The 18,016-nt window shown below is 61.6% G+C and overlaps 1 protein-coding gene across 1 annotated transcript; it reads right to left on the bottom strand.

Moving 5' to 3' along the window:
* Positions 1-126: 126 nt before the first annotated feature.
* On the bottom strand, positions 127-17,044 carry C3 (complement C3; the record flags this gene model as incomplete). Its single annotated transcript, XM_082334038.1, has 40 exons — positions 127-268; positions 565-700; positions 1,310-1,393; positions 1,725-1,811; positions 2,073-2,162; positions 2,471-2,576; positions 2,981-3,070; positions 3,513-3,600; positions 3,831-3,882; positions 4,015-4,165; positions 4,682-4,840; positions 5,399-5,562; positions 5,676-5,826; positions 5,970-6,065; positions 6,248-6,407; positions 6,485-6,560; positions 6,855-7,058; positions 7,147-7,233; positions 7,790-7,856; positions 8,160-8,372; positions 8,454-8,593; positions 9,018-9,103; positions 9,439-9,545; positions 9,987-10,192; positions 10,493-10,564; positions 10,792-10,921; positions 10,999-11,160; positions 11,538-11,732; positions 11,832-12,044; positions 12,895-13,041; positions 13,284-13,399; positions 13,741-13,861; positions 14,062-14,164; positions 14,491-14,581; positions 14,665-14,747; positions 14,829-14,923; positions 15,004-15,074; positions 15,349-15,508; positions 15,986-16,178; positions 16,974-17,044. The coding sequence occupies 40 exons, from the start codon at positions 17,042-17,044 to the stop codon at positions 127-129; spliced, it is 4,965 nt and encodes a 1,654-aa protein (XP_082190164.1).
* Positions 17,045-18,016: the final 972 nt, after the last annotated feature.

Below are 18,016 nucleotides of genomic sequence, written 5' to 3' on the forward strand. Positions count from 1 at the left end.
CCTGACACCCCCACCATGCAGATCCAGAGCCAGGTTGTCAGAAAGGACTTTTTTTAACCCAAAAAAAAAAGGGGGGCAAGAGGGGGCAGCAGGGTGAGGGGGCACCCATGGGTGAGGGGCACTCGCTCAGGATGGACACCCAAACATGGTCATGGCCTCGGAGAACTCAATGAAGTCCTGGCAGAGGGCTTGCAGGTCGGACTCCTGGCACGCCACCTCCGAGGGCCATGCCTCCAGCCACGTGTCCTTGCCGATGAGGTAGGAGAAGCTGGAGACAGCACGGGGACAGAGGGGACACGGGTCAGAAGGGCGTGGTACCCCGGGGGTGGGGGGGCAGGAGACGGGGGTGGACAATGGGGTGCACAACCCTGTACGAGACGCTGGAGAATCTCAGGCTTGGGGAGTATGCGCCCGTGTACTTGGGTGTCAGCGTCCCCATGTCCATGTGTCTCTGCGTCCCCCATGTCCCATCTACCCATGTCCCCAATGTCCCACGTCTTGTGTTGCCATGTCCCCACAGATGTGGCCCCATCCCTGTCCCCACACGTGTCCCCACGTCCCTACCAGCGGCCGGTGACCCACAGGTCGGTGGCCATTCCCCAGAGCAGGTAGTCCTGGCCAATCTGGAGCCTCAGAGAGTCTCGGCACTGCCGGTGGCTGATGAAGGTCCGGTTGCTTCCTGCTGGGTCCTCATCGGTGCCTGTCCCAGGGGAGGACACAGAGGTGACATGTCACCTCCACCCCAACACAACAGGGACACCCAGTTTGCCGTGTCCCAGTCCCCAGGGAGCATCCTTGGTGGCACCACCCCACTGGTGTCATCAGCCATGGGTGACACCAGTTCCCTCCAGCCTTCTCCAGCACCCTTGGGTGTCTCCACCCCACCTGGGTGACACCAACCCACCCGGGTGTCCCTTCCCAATGGGTGTCCCCAGCGCCGTTGGGTGACGCCAACCCACCCGGGTGTCCCTTCCCAATGGGTGTCCCCAGCGCCGTTGGGTGACGCCAACCCACCCGGGTGTCCCTTCCCAATGGGTGTCCCCAGCGCCGTTGGGTGACGCCAACCCACCCGGGTGTCCCTTCCCAATGGGTGTCCCCAGCGCCGTTGGGTGACGCCAACCCACCCGGGTGTCCCTTCCCAATGGGTGTCCCCAGCGCCGTTGGGTGATGCCAACCCACCTGGGTGCCCCCAAGCCACTCTAGTGACACCAACCCACCTGTGTCCCCGCTCCTGGCTGTCCCCAGCCCTAGGTGACCCCCACCATGTCCCTCAGGGTGGCCTTGTCCCCCACCCCTGGGGTGCTCGTACCCATCTTGATGACAGAGAGGATGTTCATGATGTAGTTGTCATGGGACGGCGACTGCTCCATTGCCATCAGCTTCACCTTGTACACTGGGGAGGGGGACATCACTGTGTCACCCCCACCCCTAGACAGCACCCCCACTCTAGGGTGGCCCCTCAGCATGTGGGGGGCCCCCTGTCCCCCCCTTTCCTCCCCATGTCCCTCTACATCCCCGCCTGTCCTCGTCCCTCCATGTCCCCCTGTCCCCTCCTGTCTCTCCGTGCCCCTCATGTTCTTCTCTGGTCCTTCATGTCCCCATCCATATCCTTCACGTCCCCCCTATGTGTCCCAACTCCCCCCATGACCCCATGTCCCCCATTATCCCTCCATGACTGCATGTCCCCCATGTCCCCCATGTCCCCCATGTCCCCCATGTCCCACCGTAGTCAACTCCTGGCTCGCAGGCGCGCCCGATGCGTTGGTTGACGGTGATCGGGGTGTCTTGCTTGTGCCGCATGAAGCAGTTTTCTGCGGGGACATGGGGACACGGCCATGACAAGGTCTATTGTGGTAGTGACATGTCCCATCATGGCAGGGACATGACTCCATCACAGTCATGACACATCCCATGTTGTCAGCGACGTGTCCCATCATGGCCGTGATGTGTCCCATCACAGCCATGACATGTCCCATCACAGCAATGATGTGTCCCATCACGGCCATGATGTGTCCCATCATGGTAGGGGTGTTGACCCAGTCTGTCCCCATGTCCCTGCGTCCCCATGTCACCTTCGGCGCAGCGGCACACTTCCCCCTGGCAGATCTTGCTCAGTTTCCCACCGTCCTTGTCCGGATGGTAGAAACGGGTGCAGCGATCATCTGCAGGGACAAGGGGACATGAGGGGACACGAGGTGGGAGGGGGACACAAGGGAAAAGGACCAGTGGGAGACATGGGGACAGAGTGGTGACATGTGGAGGGAGAAGGTCAGCAGGGGATGCAATGGGGACATGGGGACACAGGGGGACGCAGGCATGGGGAGAAGATCAGCAGGGACATGGTGGGACAAAGGGACAGGAGGGGACACAGAGGGAGGACAGAGAGGGGACTTTGTGGAAGCAGGGGGCACAGAGGAGAGTGTGGGGACAGAGGGGACCTGAGGGTGACACAAGGGGACATGGGGCGCACCGATCTTGTAGTAGCTGTAGACAGCGACGGCCGCAGGCTGGATCAAGCCCACCTGGAAGTTCTGGTGGGCCTTGAAGGAGAAACACTCCTCGGCCCTGTGCGAGATCTGGGGACGGGGACACGGGGGCACAGGGACACGGGGATGGCAGTCAGCCAGGCTGGGAGTCAGCGCCTCAACCCCCGGCCTGGCCCTGTCCCCAGCCGTATCCCCATGCTGTCCCCATCCATGACCCTGTCCTTGTCCCCACCCCTGAGACCCTTTTCCTGTCCCCACCTCTGTCCCCATCCATATCCCCAACTTCATCTCCATCTCTGTCCCTGTTCCAGTCCCTATCCATGTCCCCGACCCCACCTGTGTCCCCATCCCACCCCTGTCCCAGTCCTGTCCCTGCCTGCGTCCCCAACTCCATCCTATGTCCCCGTCCCCACCCTCTCCCCATCCCTGTCATGTCTCCATCCTGTCCCATCTTGTCCCCATCCCCATGTCCCCCACGTCCCCTGTGTGCCCACCTTGTCGAGGTAGATGATGAGGTTGCTGCGGTTCGACGACGATTGGTCGATCTCAAACTTGGAGATGTACCTGTCCACCCCGTCTGTGAGCTGGGGACAAGGACACGGTGACACCGGGCATGCAGGACATGCAGGGACACGTGGGGACATGCAACCGCGTCGGGATACAGGGACATGGTGATGCTGGCCACGTGGTACACGTAGGGACACGTGGCCATGGCAGGATGAAGGGGACTTGCAGAGATGTGGGGACACAGGGGGACACGGGGATGCAGGGACAGTGACACCAGGGGACACGGGAACACACGGCCATGGAGGGAAAGGCAGGGACACAGGGATGCTGTGACACCGGGGAATATGGGGACACAGTGACACACAGGGACACACACGGGGATGTGGGGACACAAGGACATGGGGGACACGCACGGGGGTTAGGGAGATGTGGGGACACAGTGGGACACGATGGCACAAAGATGCAAAGTCCTGCGTCTCCCCCGGGTCCCCCCGTGCGTCCCCACGTCCCCGCACTCACCCTCTTCAGGTCCTGGATGTCAGGCGAGAAACCCGTGAGCATGGAGACGTCGAGGATGGACATGGTGGCATCCACGTTGTCCAGGTACCTGTGGGGACAGGGCTGAGGCCACCCGCCTGTCCCCAACTGCCCTATTGTCCCCAGCATCCCCATCCCCGCTGTCCCTGTTCCCAAGGATCCCTGTGGGACAAGGTGGCGTGAGCCCTGTTTGTCCCCAGCGTCCCCATCCTTTTCCCTGATGTCCCTGTCCCCGCTATCCTCATTGTCCTCCCTATCTCCAGTGTCCCTGATGTCCCCAACGTCCCCAGCCTGTCCTACCTGGTGCAGATGGTGATCTTGACGGAGCGGAAGACACCGTCCTGTTCCCTGCCTGTGGGGGGACATGGGGACAATGAGGGGACATGGGGAGCATCGAAGGGGACATGGGGGTGCCATGGAAGGACATGGAGAGGGATACAAGGGGACATAGCGAGGACATGGAGGGGACATGTGGGGGACTCACCTGTCTTCACGTCCTCCACCTGCACCCGCAGGTCAAAACTGTCACACTTGTTGTCCTTGTCAGGGACCTTGGCATTGTAGACGGTCACCACTGTCATCGTCCCCTTGCCCGTGCCCTCAGCTTTCACCGTGAAGTCCTCGTTCAACTTGGTCTGCAGGGAGAGGGGACTTTGGGATGGGACAGGGACATCCCCTGGGAGGGACACGGAAGGGACGGGGCGTCCTGGGCCGTGGAGGCACACGGGAACACGGAGGGGGTGTAGAAGGGACAGGGACATCCCAGGACATGGAGGGGACAACAGCGTTGCAAGACACAAAGGGGACAGGAAGGACGTGGAGGGGACAAGGAAATCAGAGGACGTGGAGGGGCATGAAGGGGACAGGGACATTCCAGGTCACAGCCAGGGAGGGGACAAGATCAGCCTGGGACATGGAGGGACATGGCAGGGACATCCCAAGCCTTGGAAGGACACAGGGGACAGGACATGGAGGTGACATGGAAGGGACAGGGACACCCGAGGCCATAGCGAGGGGACAAGATCGTCCTGGGACATGGAGAGATACAGAGGGGACAGGGACATCCCACGGACGGGAACAGCAGGGCAAGCAGTGCTGCATCCCCCTGGTCCTGATGGTGACGATGACAATGGTGACAAGGGTGCCGGTACCTCAGCGGAGCGTGCCACCAGGGCGTTGCTGTTCTCGATGCGGTAGGTGATGGCACTGGCACGGCGCGGCAGCAGCACCGACACATCAAGGTTGAGCTCAAGCTGCCGTGGAGTTGCTACCTGGTACTGGGCCAACGCTTGGAATACCAGGATGGTGGCCTGAAGGGACATCTGTGTCACCAGGGCTTGGGGACACCGTCTGGAGCATCCCCAAAGCCCCCCGGGTGGCCCTGAGCCCAGGGTGACCCCAAGTCCTGAGGCCACCCAATATCACCTGGAACATACCCTTGGGGGTCTTATGGAGCAGAGGTGTCCCCCAGGGACAGGACATGTCCCTGAGGGTCCCCAGGGTCTGGAGGTGTCCCCAGGGTCTGGAGGTGTCCCCAGGGTGTCCCCCAGGGACAGGCCTTTTGGGTTTTCCAAAGCCCTTGAGATCCCATGGGATCAGGGGTGTTCCCCAAGGACATGCCATGTCCCTGGGGGTCCCAAGGGCCCCGAGGTGATCCCCAAGCCCTGAGGGGTCCCCCAATGCCTTTGGGGTCCCATGGGACCAGAGGTGTCCCCCAAGAGACATGTCATGTCCCTGGAGTCCCCAGGGCCACAGGGTGACCCCTCAACCCCCAACACAGCCCTCAACCCCTGTCTTCCTGTCCCCCTTCCCCATGGCAGCGGGTGCCAGGACAGCACCCATGGGTGCCAGGGAGCTCCGTAGCCCACCTGAGTTGATCCGTAGCCACCACCATAGTAGTTCTGCTGGGCAAGCCAGCGGGCCACCGCCCCCGTCAGCTCTGGCTTCTCCATTTGCAGCAAGGCCAGCAACGCGTAGGACGTCCCCTCGATGTTGTAGGTATGGGCGTTGCGTTCCTCCCAACTTCTGCCCTCTGGGGTGACATCGGTCCCTCAGCACCCTCTAGGGATGATTTCTCCTCCCACCAGGTAACCCATAATTACCTCTCCCCCCACCCCAGTTTTGTCCCCCGTGGAGGGACGTCACCTTTGGAAAACTTCATGAGAACTTTCTCGCTTTTGAGTTTCCCTGCCAGGGCCAAGGCATAGGAGGTCAGGGCCACCGTGTAGGGTCGGGCCAGGAACTGGTACCTCCGGGCAAGGTATTCGGCAGCTTTGTTGATGCTCCCATCCAAGCTCTGGGCAGAAAGGATGGTAAGTTTGGATTCTCAGGTGGCTGATATAAGGGTTGGGCACCTCATCTTGAAGCACTGTCCCTCTATGTGACAGATGCCAGTTGTCCCCCCTCTTCCCATGCGGGGTTGAGGACTGGGCCACTCACGTTGACATGGTCCTTGCAGACCTCCCGGGCCTCCTGCAGCGCGACGAGGACAAAGGCCGTCAGTGACACTTCGGGCTCGGCACCCTGGTAGCCTCCCTGCGTGACAAAATGGAGGGAAAAGAACCTCAGGACTGTGGTTTTCACAGCAAGCTCTGTCCACCCAACACTCAGCCCTGTCACCCAAGATGGTCCTTTCCCCACAGCTCGTTCCAAAAGCCCATCCTTGAGCCAACAGGGCTTTGGCCACCAGCAGGGACAGGGTTTGGATCCTCCCATACCATCATCGGCGTATGGATGACAGGAGCATCTTCTTGGAAAATCCCATCTGGCTTCTGCTTCTCCAGGATGAGCCATTTCACGGCACCACAAACCACCTCGGGCTCAATGTCTACCAGCTTGATGGCCATGGCAAAGACTTTGGCCACGTAGGCTGTCAACCTGGGGACAGGAGGACCTTAGCGTCATGTCCAACCCTGTCACCCGGACCTGCGTGGTGGTGGCAACATGACCCTCACCAGGTGCTTGATGGGCGATCCTTGAAGGCGGCAAAGGAGCTGTCAGGTTTCCGGAAAGCGAGCTGTTGGGTGTAACCTGGTGAGGAGACGGTGGTTGGCCAACACAAGGAGCACTGGCGTTGGCTTCAGGCCACCAACGCCCTCCAGCTGTTGGCCAACAGAAGGAGCACCCAGCCAAGCTGAGGTAGCTTCAGGCCACCAACCCGCTCTGGAGCAAAACCAGTAGCTCTAGAAATCCCCAAACTGGTAGCACCCAACCCATGTCTTCTTCAAAGGGGCAAGTTTCTTCAGCGCCTTGGACGATGGCGACACTTTGCACCCCAAGAAAGGAAACCAGGGGATGCTTCCACCCTTTGGGGGATGCTCCTACCCTTTCTAATCAAGGTGATGGCCTCAGTGCGGCGGTCAACACCGAAGCTTTCCCACTGCAATGTGCTGTCCAGGTAGTGGGTGGCAATGACGGTGGGCGTCAACCCGATCATGTTCTGCTCCCCACAGCCCGTTGGGGTCACGATGAGGTGCTTCAGCTTGTTCCCGTCGATGGCTTTCTCCACCATGATGGACACAGGGTTTCCTGAACCAGAAGAAGGGCAGATGTCAAGCCAGGAGTGTCCCACCCCCTCCCAACTCGTCCCCACATGTGTCCCTTCCCCGGCTCTCACCTTGGATGCTGACTTTGGTCTCCGACTCGGTGTCAGGGACAATGTCAGAGAGGTTTGCTGCCTTCACCCTCTCTTCCTGTACACCATCTGTGGGGCAGGGAGGCCAGGATGGAGATGGGTGACCCCAAATCCTTCATGTCCCCCCCACCCTGAGGTGACCCAGCCCTGCCCCACATCTGCAGCAGGATGTCCCTTGCCCCTCAAGATGTTCCAGAGCCATACCAGGATGTCCCTTTTCCCTTGAGATGCCCCAGCTCCATAGTAGGATGTCCCTTGTCCCCAAGGATGCCCCAGACCCACAGCAGGACATGCCTCATTCCCTGAGATGCCCCAGCCCGATAATGGCACATCCCTTGTCCCCCAAGATGCCCGAGCTCCAAGTAGGATGTTCCTCATCCCCAAGGATGCCCCAGACCCACAGCAGGACATCCCTCATTCCCTGAGATGCCCCAGCTCCATAGTGGGATGTCCCTTGTCCCCCAGGATGCCCCAGTCCTACCCTTGGTGGTACATCCTTCATCCCCCAAGATGTCCCAGGCCCACAGTGGGTCTTCCCTTGTCCCCTGAGATGCCCCAGATCCTTCCCACCGTGGGACATCCCTCTGGGGCTGAGACATCCCCAAGACCAGCCGGGGCCACTCACTGACTCCCTTCGTCTTCGGGTCCAGCTCAACTATCTTCACCGTCTTCTCCAACCTCATCCCTTCGGGCTGAAGAGGTGAGAGTCCAATGCTAAAGGTTGGGCTGGTTTTGGGTTCCCCCTTCCCAGCCTCTCTGGGTTGTCCAGGAAAGGTGTCCCAGTGTAAACCAGCACCCCCAGGTCATGGGACAAACTGGGACAGCCCCAGGAGACCACACCAGAGCATCCTGGGGGAAGGATCCTTCATCCCTGGGTACCAACGCCAGGATGAAAGTGGAGACAGGGATGTCACAGGGATACAATGCTGGGGGCATCTCAGGGATGGAGGTGGCACCATGTGGTGGAGACACCGTGAGCAGCAATGGCCACTCACCACAACTTTCAGCTTCTTCTTGACACCATCAGCCACGAACTTGCCCTGGACAGCTGCCTTCACCTCGATGTCATGCAGCCCCAGCTGCAAGGGCACGATGACAAAAGGCACAGCCCATGATGACTGGGGTTTCAGCCTGAGGATCTGCTGGTAGCGCGACTTGGAGGTGGAGGCGCTGCACAGGGCTGGGTTGTACATCAGCTCCACGCGCACCTGCAGGGCACAGAGATGTTGGCCGTGGGGTTCAGGTGGCCACAGACCCCCCAGAAGCCCGGGTGTGGGTCCCCTGCCAACCGTGATTTCCTGAGTCCAGTAGTTGTAGAGGACGGCACGGATCTCCACCTGCTCGTTCCTCACCACAGAGTAGGGCAGGCGTAGGTCGATGAAGAACTCCTTCATCACTGTGATCTCATAGGGGTCGGCAACGCACAGCCCTGCGGGGTGGTCCCCAGGGACATGGCGTTCATGCTTATGGGCTTGCTGGGCCCCTCACGTCCCAGGGACATCCCCAAGGCTTTCAGAGATCCTTCAAGTCCCATGGAGTCCTCCCAAGGTTTAGGGGATCCCTCAAATCCCATGGAGTCCTCCCAAGGTTTAGGGGATCCCTCAAATCCCATGGAGTCCTCCCAAGGCTTAGGCTATCCTTCAAGTCCCAAGGACTGCCACCGAGCTTTGGGGGATCTCCCCAAAGTTTGGGGCACCTCTCCAGTGGTATGCACCCCTCTAAGATTTTGGAGATCCCTCAAACCCCAAGGAAACCCAGCAGACTTTAGGGGACCCTTCAAGTCCCAGGGACCACGCCCAAGGTTTGGGGGACTCCTTTGATCCCCAGGGACACCTTCCTACTCCATCACGTACCCTTGGTCCGCGAGATGCTGACGGCCAGGACCTCCCACGTGGTGATGGAGTCCTTCAGGTACACAGGCAAAGTCTTTGTGGAGATTCTGGAGAGGATGGGAATGACCAAGGGGGTCATAACCAGTCCCAGGCCAGGCTAGGGAGGTGTAACCAGCCACCAAACTGGAGTAGGAGGGGTCATGGCTGGTCCCCAGAGCTAGACCAGGGGGTTGTAGATGGCCCCTGAGCGGGACCAAGGTGACATAGCTGATCCCAAGGCAGCACCAGGGGTTCAAAGATGGCCCTTGTCTGGACTTTGGGGGGATCATAGCTGGTCTTCAGACTGGGCAAGGCAGCGTCCAGAGCTGGACAGGGAGGAGGTAATGATCCCCAAGTTGAGCCATGGGGTGGAGAGGCAGTGGGACAAGGGCACAGGGCTCACCCCAGCTCATTGGGCTGCTCCGTCAGCGACTCCACCTGCCACAGCCAGCTCTCCGGGAAGAGGCTCCGTGAGGTGATGTCCTCGTCAGCCAGGAAGCCATCATCCGCCTCACCTGGAGGTGGCAGCATCCTTCTCAACCATGGCCTCCGAGGCCTAGCCCCTGGGTGGAGCCACTATCACGCCAGCACCATCCAAGCACCACCCTTGTTTTGCCCAAGCATCATCTAGGCATCACCCAACTTTCACCCAAGCATTGCCCCAAATTGATCCAAGTATTGCCCAAGGATAGCACAACCAATGCCTGAGGTTCACCTGACCTTCACCCAAGCATCACCCAAGCAACGCCCGAGGTTCACCTGACCTTCACCCAAGCATCACCCAAGCATCGCACAACCAATGCCCGAGGTTCACCTGACCTTCACCCAAGCTTCACTTAAGCTTTGCCCAAGCTTCACTTAAGCTTCACCCAAGCTTCACTTAAGCTTTGCCCAAGCTTCACTCAAGCTTCGCAACCGCCAACCCTGCCATCACCCCACCATCGCCCAGCACTTGCTTCGAGCCAGCTCGAGGTGGAGCTCGCGCTGCTTCTGGTCGCGGATGCCCTTGATGTAGTTGCAGCAGTCGAGGAAGGCCCGGATGCAGGCTTCTCCATCCTGGATGTAGTTGGTCCGATGCTCGCAGCTGTGGCCCATGGGGTTTTCCTTCATGCCGTCCTCACAACACTTGCGCAGCGCCTTGTCCGTGTACTCAGCCGCTGCCAGCACCGAGGCACCAAGCTGGCACCAAGTCCCAAAGCCCCTGAGGGCCGTCAGGGACATGGGACACTCTGATGTCCCTCAGGGACATGGGACACTGGTATTCATTGGGATATGGGATGCTGTGGTATCACCAGGGACATGGGACACTGGTATTGATTGGGACATGGGATGCTCCGGTGTCCCTCGGGGACCTGGGACACTTTGGCATCTTCAGGGACATGGGACAATCTGGTGTTCCCAGGGGCACAGGACATTCCAGTGTTTTGGGGACATGGGACGTTCCCAGTGCCACCTACCCTTGGTGCCTTTGTACTCGATGAGCTGCAGGGAGCGGCGCTTGCGTTTCGCAGGCTGGCGACACTGGACCTCTGGGGAGGGAGAGGACACAGGTCAGGACCCCACAGTGTCACAGCCCCGAACCCAGGTGTCACTTCCCCTTGACATCAGTTGTCCCATCCCAAAGTCCAGGGGACACATCCCCCATCCCTAAAGTGTCACACTCCCGCATCCTTGAAGTGCCACATCCCTAAGGTGTCACCTAGCCCATCGCCAAGGTGCCACCCCAGGTTGTCCCAGTCCCCAGCATGTCCCCTACCTGATCGCTGTGGCGTGGTGATCTTCACGTTGGTGACCAGGCTGAGGCCAGCGTCAACAAAGACACCCACGTTGTCCCTCCCGCTGCCCGGGGTGCAGCCGATGTCACTCTTCTCCACCGTGTCCCAAACCTGTGGCCAACCGGGGACAGCCATGACAGCCACTGCCACCCGCCGGGGACAGTGGGGACGGGGACCCAGGCACCCACCTTGGACTGGGTGAGCTTGTTCTTCTTGCTGAGGACGAAGACGCCCTTATCCACGGCCACCAACCCCACATAGGCATTGTGGTCACCCTCGATGCGCAGCCGCATGGGTGTCCCCGGTTCGTGCACCCGGTTGTCAGCCTCTGTCGCTCCCTTCACCACCAGCTGCCGGGGGACACGGGGCAGGGGGGGTCATGTCCACGGGATGCCCAAAAAGAAACCTTCACCACACCTCCCAGGAGCTGCCCCGTGGGGTTACCCCAACCCCACAGGGTGCTGGAGTCCTCCAGGGGTAGCTGATGGCTGTGTCCTCCACCATGGAACATCTGGACCATCAGTGGGCTACCTGGGCCACCCAAGGCCTCCTGTGAGATGCCCAAGCCCCTCATGGACTATCCAAACCACCTAAGTGACACCTAGTCTCCATCATGGGCCACCCAAGCCCCTCAAGGGCCACCTCAAGGGTCACTCAAGCCACCTCCAAGGCCCAGCCAATGCTCCCAGGCTTCCCCCGGCCCCTGGGACAGTGGGGACACACTCACGCTGCCCATGCAAGTGTCCTTGACGTCAACCCAGATGGAGTCAGCGACAATCTCGCCTGGCATCACGTGGTAGTAGGCCACGATGCGGAAGGAGGGGATGAGCTCGGCCGTCACTGGCAGAGACATGGTGACCAGGCTCTGGCCGGCCTCGTGCCGCTGTCGCCCCACGCGGACAATGCGTCCCTTGCTCATGACCTGCGGCGGGCAAGGAAAGGCAGGGTTGGTGGGCACCCGGACACCTAGGTCTACAAGATGGGGGGGGGCAGTTGGTTGACAGAGGCCAAGCACACTCACCAGGTAGGTGAAGTACTGGACAGAGTCACGGACGGCATTGTTGTTGCTCTTGAGATGGAAGTTCACAGCCAGGTTTTCACCAGGCTGCACCTCGGTGGCCCCCACGGCCAGGTGGAGGAGGTTGCCGGAACCACCCTGGCTGCGGTAAGCTTCAGCAGTCATCTCCCGCGAGGCCTGGCGGTCGGGAGGCAGCCCCGGCTGGTCTGTCCGTACCTGCAACACAGGGGACACGGTGGCACTTGGCCAACAGGGAGAGGCGTGGACGTGGGCAGAGACCAGCATGGAGGTCTTGACCACCGTAGGGGTCTTGGCTGTCCTGGTCTCCCTGACCCATGCTGCCCTGGTCCTTGGTCAATGGTGATCATCTCCTTGGTCAACCTGATCATCTCTGCTGCCCTGGATGTCTTGGCCACTCTAGTCAACTCAACCACTTTGGTCCTCCTGACATTGTCCCTCCTGGCCCTTGGCTACCCTGAACATCTTGGCCACTCCCATCCCCCTGACCTTGACCATCCTGGTTCTTGGTCACTGGTGGACCATGCTGACCCTGGCTGCAGGCCACCATGGACAACTTGGCCGCTATGGACATCTCAGCTAGTCTCCCTGACACTGGCCATCCTGGTCCTTGATCACCCTAGATGTCTTGGTCAACCCAATTGCGTTGGCTGCCATGGTCCCCCTGACACCAACCACCCTACTCCTTGGTCAACGGTGACCAGCATAGCCCTGGTCCTTGGTCACTCTGGACATCTTGATCACCACAGTCACCTCAGCCATGCTGCTCCCCCTGACCTTGGCCGTCCTGGTCTTTGGTCGGTGGTGACTGGGATGGCCCTGACCCTTGGCCACCATGGATGTCTAGGCCATCCTGGCGCCCCGATCCTGCTGTCCTGGCCCTTGGTCAACGGTGACCGTGCTGGCCATGGGTCTTGGTCACCCTGGACACCTCAGCCACCTTGGTTGTCTCAGCAACCCCAACCCCCAGGTCACTTCAACCACCCGTGTCCCCAGCCACCTTGGCCACCCCAGTTCCAAGGCCACCCTGGCACCTATCCCCACTCACAGTGATGACGACGGAGTCCTTGTTGGCCGGCATGTTGAGGGCCAGCTTGGCTGTGCCATCACGCTGGGTGGAGACAAGACCCTGGAAGCCATCAGCCTTGACGGTGACACGCGGAGCTGGGGACTCATCTGGGTTAGTGACGTAGACCTGCAGGGGATGCAGTGTGACATGAGGACATTACATGGGGACATGCCACGAGGGACACATCATCTGATGCCATCCAGGTGACACAGGGATATGACATGGGAACAGATCCTGGTCCCCAAGTCTCCTCCACCCACAAACCCCCGGGCTTGCCCCATCCCCATCCTGATGCTGGGGACCCTGGTACCATGGGGTCCTGGGCCAATGTCACCGCCATCCCCATCCCTGTCCCCAGATGCCATTACCGTCAGATGGAAGGGCATCCCCGGCTTGAAGTACTTGGGGGTGCGGGTGAAGTGGATGGTGTACGGGGACGTCACGATGCGGATGCCAGTGCGCTGTGCCTCCACCATGTCACTGCCTGCGGTGGCCACGGGAACGGCCGTGTCACCCGGCGCCAGCACAGGGCTCCATCTGACTTTGGGTGGCCCCATCCTCACTGTCCCCAACCCCACCTGTCCTCATTCTTGCTGTCCCCAACACCATGTCTCTCCATCCTTTGCTGTCCCCAACCCCACATGTCCCCAGCCCCACGTGCAACTGTTGTCCCCATCCCTCTATGTCCCCACATGTCCCCAAGTGTCCCTCCACCTACCCAATTGGTTGAAGACTGTGACAGAGACACAGAGCCCGTGGCCTCACGCATCCCTGCTGTCCCTATCCCCCCAAGTCCCCTGTGTCCCCCGTGATCGCCCTGCACACCTGACTCAGTGATCACGGTGACGGAGACGTAGAGTGAATGTCCCACCAGCTCCTGGGGGTTGGCGAATCGCTGCCGCAGCATGGCCATGGACAGCACGGCTTCCCCGTCCCCGTCGTTCACCTGCGGCATGGAGTTAGTGGGAGAGGGGACAGACGTGCGGACCGGGATGGGGACAGGGATGGGAATGGGGACAGGGGATGGCAGAGCTCAGTATGAGGCAGGGATGGGGACAGGGATGAGGAGGGAGATGACAGGGACAGAGCTCAACAGGGGACTGGAACAGGGACAAGGGATGGGGACAGGGGCAAGGACAGGGTCACCTGGATGCGCCGCAAGGACTGGGGGATGCTCCTTTTCTCGTCGTCCACCATAACGCCGAAGAGGACGAAGGCTGACCCCTGCAGGCGCTTCCCATACAGGTACCTGGGTTCAAGCCACCGCTGTCACCGTCAACCCATCCCCACGTCCCCATCACATCCACATCACTGTCACCCCATGTCCCCGCATCCCCTTGTCATGCAACCCTGTCACCCCATTACCCCGTGTCCTCATCACCCTGTCCCTGTCACTCCACATTCCCATGTCCCCCTGTCACCCCATCACCCCCGTCATCATCACCACCATCTCCATCACCCTGCATCCGTGCCACCCCCTCATCCCGGAGGACTTTGCGCAGGAGCATCACCCCACCCCACCACCCATGTGGGTGTCACCCCCCAAAATGAGCAGTTTTGGAGTCCCCATCCCACCTGGCTGTGATGGACACCCGGAAATCCTCCTCCTGGTCGATGTAGAGGAACTTCTCCTCCGGCTCCAGGACCACCTCAAAGCTTGGCAGGACTAGGGGGGGACACCCAATGGACCAGGGCATCTAGGACAGATACAAGGGACCCAGGTGCCTGGGGACCCCCACCCCACCTTACCATACTCTTTGACTTCGAATTGGGTGTTGAAGACCTGTTCTGGTGAGTCTTCAAATTTGGCCATTATTGTCCACGTCCCCAGGCTGGAAAACGCAGGGGACAGGGTGAGGGGGCAAGCCTGGGGCCACGGATGTCCCTGGGCCACCCGGGGAGGTGGCACCCACCTGATGACCTCGGGCAGGTTGTGGTTGAGGGAGAAGATGCCGGTCTTCATTGGCGAGGACAAGGGCACTTGCTTGATGATGACATTATCAGGCGTCTGAAGGGACATGGAGTGGTTGGGGACGGTGGCATGGGTAGCTGTGTCCCCATGTCCCTGTGTCCCCAGCGGGCACCCACCTTGACCTCCACGATCACCGTCTTGGGCGCTGGCTCCATGAGGTGGCCCACAGCGAAGAGGCGGCAGAGCACTGGGAGGGGACACGGGGGACAAGGTGAGCAGGGATGGTGTGGGGACATCCAGAAATGGGTGTTGGACCCCAAAATGGGTGCTGGGTTCCAGTGGAGATGGCAGGCGGATGTCCCCAAATGGGTGCTGGACCCCAAAATGGGGACATCGTGGGGAGGTCTCCAAATGGATGCTGGACCCCAGCACCCCAAGGCGCTGTGGAGGGGACCCAACACCCCAAGGTGCCACCAGCACCCCAACATGCCATGATGAGACCCAGCACCCCAAGGACACACCAGTGGAGCCAGGGGTGTAGATGGGCTTGTCGGTCTGCAGGAAGATGTGGCCGCTCTGGAGTGACACCAGCAGCACCTTGTCCAGGGTCACCGCGCCCACCCGCGCTGTCACCGAGACAAACTGCTTCCCCACTGACTGCGGCAGCGTCTTGGCCGACACCTGCGGTGACAGAGGACACCGGGTGGCACCTGCACCACAGGGACGGGGCTGGGGACACCAGATGGCACCCATGCCCAGGGAACGGTACGGAGGATGCCGGGTGACAGTCCCCAAGGACTCCAGGGTGACCATCATCAAAGACCAAGGGGTGACCATCTCCAAGGACGCCGAGGGGACTGTCCCCAAAGAGCCAGAGGTGACCATCCCCATGGACCCATGGGTGACCATCCTCTAATCATAGCGTGACCATCTCCAAGGACCCCAGAGTCACTGTCCCCAAGGACCTGGGGTGACTGTCCCCAAGGACCTCAGAGCGACCATCCCCAAACACCCCATGGTCACCATCCTCCCCCAGATCCCACCAGCCCCATGGAGATTCTCCACCATCTCATATAGGGTTGAGCCCCATGGGCCACCCTCCCCAGGGCAGGAGGGGGCAGTGACCGGCGGGGAGGTGACACGGGGGCGGTGACATACCTTGATGGTGGCGGTGGCCAACATGCCCTCAGCGGGGCTCAGCGGCACGCGGACCTGGTAGAGCACGTGGCGCTTGAGGGGAAAGTCCTGCACCAGGATGACGGCCTCGGTGGCGGCGGTCAACCCCGGCGCCTCCAGCACCACCCGCTCCTCCGTCTCCAGCCGCAGCACCGCCGGTGTCACCATCGTCACCCTGGGGACACCGGCCGTCATGGGGGGCTGTCACAGGGTCCCCCAGAGCACCCTGGGGACCTCACAGCACCCAGACCCCCCCCAATCTGTCCCCACAGCACCCTAGGGACCCCCTGATCTGTCCCCCCACAGCACCCAGCACCCTGGGGAGCCTACAGCACCCCAAGGACCCTCCGATCTGCCCCATGCACCTGAAGGAACCCCAAGCCCCCTGTTGCACCCCAATATCCCCCCATTGCTCCCCAATATCCCTCCCACTGCCCTCCAGCACCCACCCCTGGGGGGGTCCTGGAAAGGAGGCTCCGATCTGGGGTGGGGGTCCTGGTCAGGGGGGGTCCCAGGTAGGTTGGGGGTCCCTGGAAGGGGGGTCCCAGTTGAGGGGGGGGTCCCAGTTGAGGTGGGAGTCCCAGAGAGGGGGTCCTGGTTTAGGGGGTCCCAGATATGGGGGTCTCCTTCAGGATGGGGGTCCTGGTCATGGCGGGGTTCAATCTAGGGTGGGGGGTCCTGGCCATGGGGGGGAGTCTACCATGAGGTTTCCATCTGGGGCAGGGGGTCTTGGTTGGGGAGGGGGTCCCAGCCATTGGGGTCCCAGCCAGGGGGGTCTGGTGGGTGGGGATCCCCTGGGTGAGGGGATCTTGGGGTGCAGGGATCCCATGGGTGGGGTGTGAGGGGTCCCAGAAGAGGGGGTCAAATGGGTGGGTGGGCTCCCCTGGGCACATGGGGGATCCAGGTGGGGGGAGGCCCATGGGTTAAGGGGGGGGTCCCATGGTTGGGGGGGGGGGTCCCCGTGACTCACAGTTGGGCATGGTTGGGGACCGCATGCAGCAGCAGGAGGCCGAGGAGGAGGGGTAGCGCCAGAGCCCCCATGGCTGTAGGGGGGGGACGGGGACGGGGGATCCCGGGGGTCCCTTTATGGTGGCGCCACTGGTTAATGGGTAACCAGCACCCGGCCGCCTGGGTCCACCCATGCCAACGAGGCTTGGACGCCTGGGTCCACCCATATACAAGGGGGGGGGCTGGATGCCTGGGTCCACCTGGGTGGGGGCTGGGAGCCACTGGGAGAGGCCCAAACGCCTGGGTCCACCTGGGTGGGTGTTGGGGAGGGTCTGCCCGGACCCCTGGGTCCACCCCTGCCAAGGGAGTCTGGGACCCACTGTGGGGGGGTTCCTGGATTTTTGGGTCCACCTGGGTGGGGGCTGGGAACCACAGGGCGCCTGGGTCCACCCCCACGTCGGGGTGGGGGAGGGCCTGCCCGGACGCCTGGGTCCTTCCTCATTTCGGGGAAGGCGGCTGGCGAGGGGCCACCGGGAGTTGCGACACCGCATGGGGTGGTGGGGAGGGACACCGGAGGGGGGGATGCGACGGGGAATGGGGGGACACCAGGGGATACCCATGACCCTCCTGGGTTGTGGGGTGGGGGTGGGCAGGACCTGGACGCCTGGGGTCCCCCCCTGGACCCAGACACCTGGGTCCCCTCCTGGACCCTTGGCAGGACCTGGACGCCTGGGTCCCCCCTGGACCCGGACACCTGGGTCCCCTCCTGGACCCTTGGCAGGACCTGGACGCCTGGGTCCCCCCTGGACCTGGACACCTGGGTCCCCTCCTGGACCCTTGGCAGGACCTGGACGCCTGGGTCCCCTCCTGAACCCTTGGTAGGACCTGGACGCCTGGGTCCCCCCTGGACCCGGACACCTGGGTCCCCTCCTGGACCCTTGGCAGGACCTGGATGCCTGGGTCCCCTCCTGAACCCTTGGTAGGACCTGGACGCCTGGGTCCCCCCTGGACCCGGACACCTGGGTCCCCTCCTGGACCCTTGGCAGGACCTGGACACCTGGGTCC

The sequence above is a fragment of the Platalea leucorodia genome (assembly GCF_965183815.1).
Source record: "Platalea leucorodia genome assembly, chromosome: 29".
NCBI classification, from domain to species: domain Eukaryota; kingdom Metazoa; phylum Chordata; class Aves; order Pelecaniformes; family Threskiornithidae; genus Platalea; species Platalea leucorodia.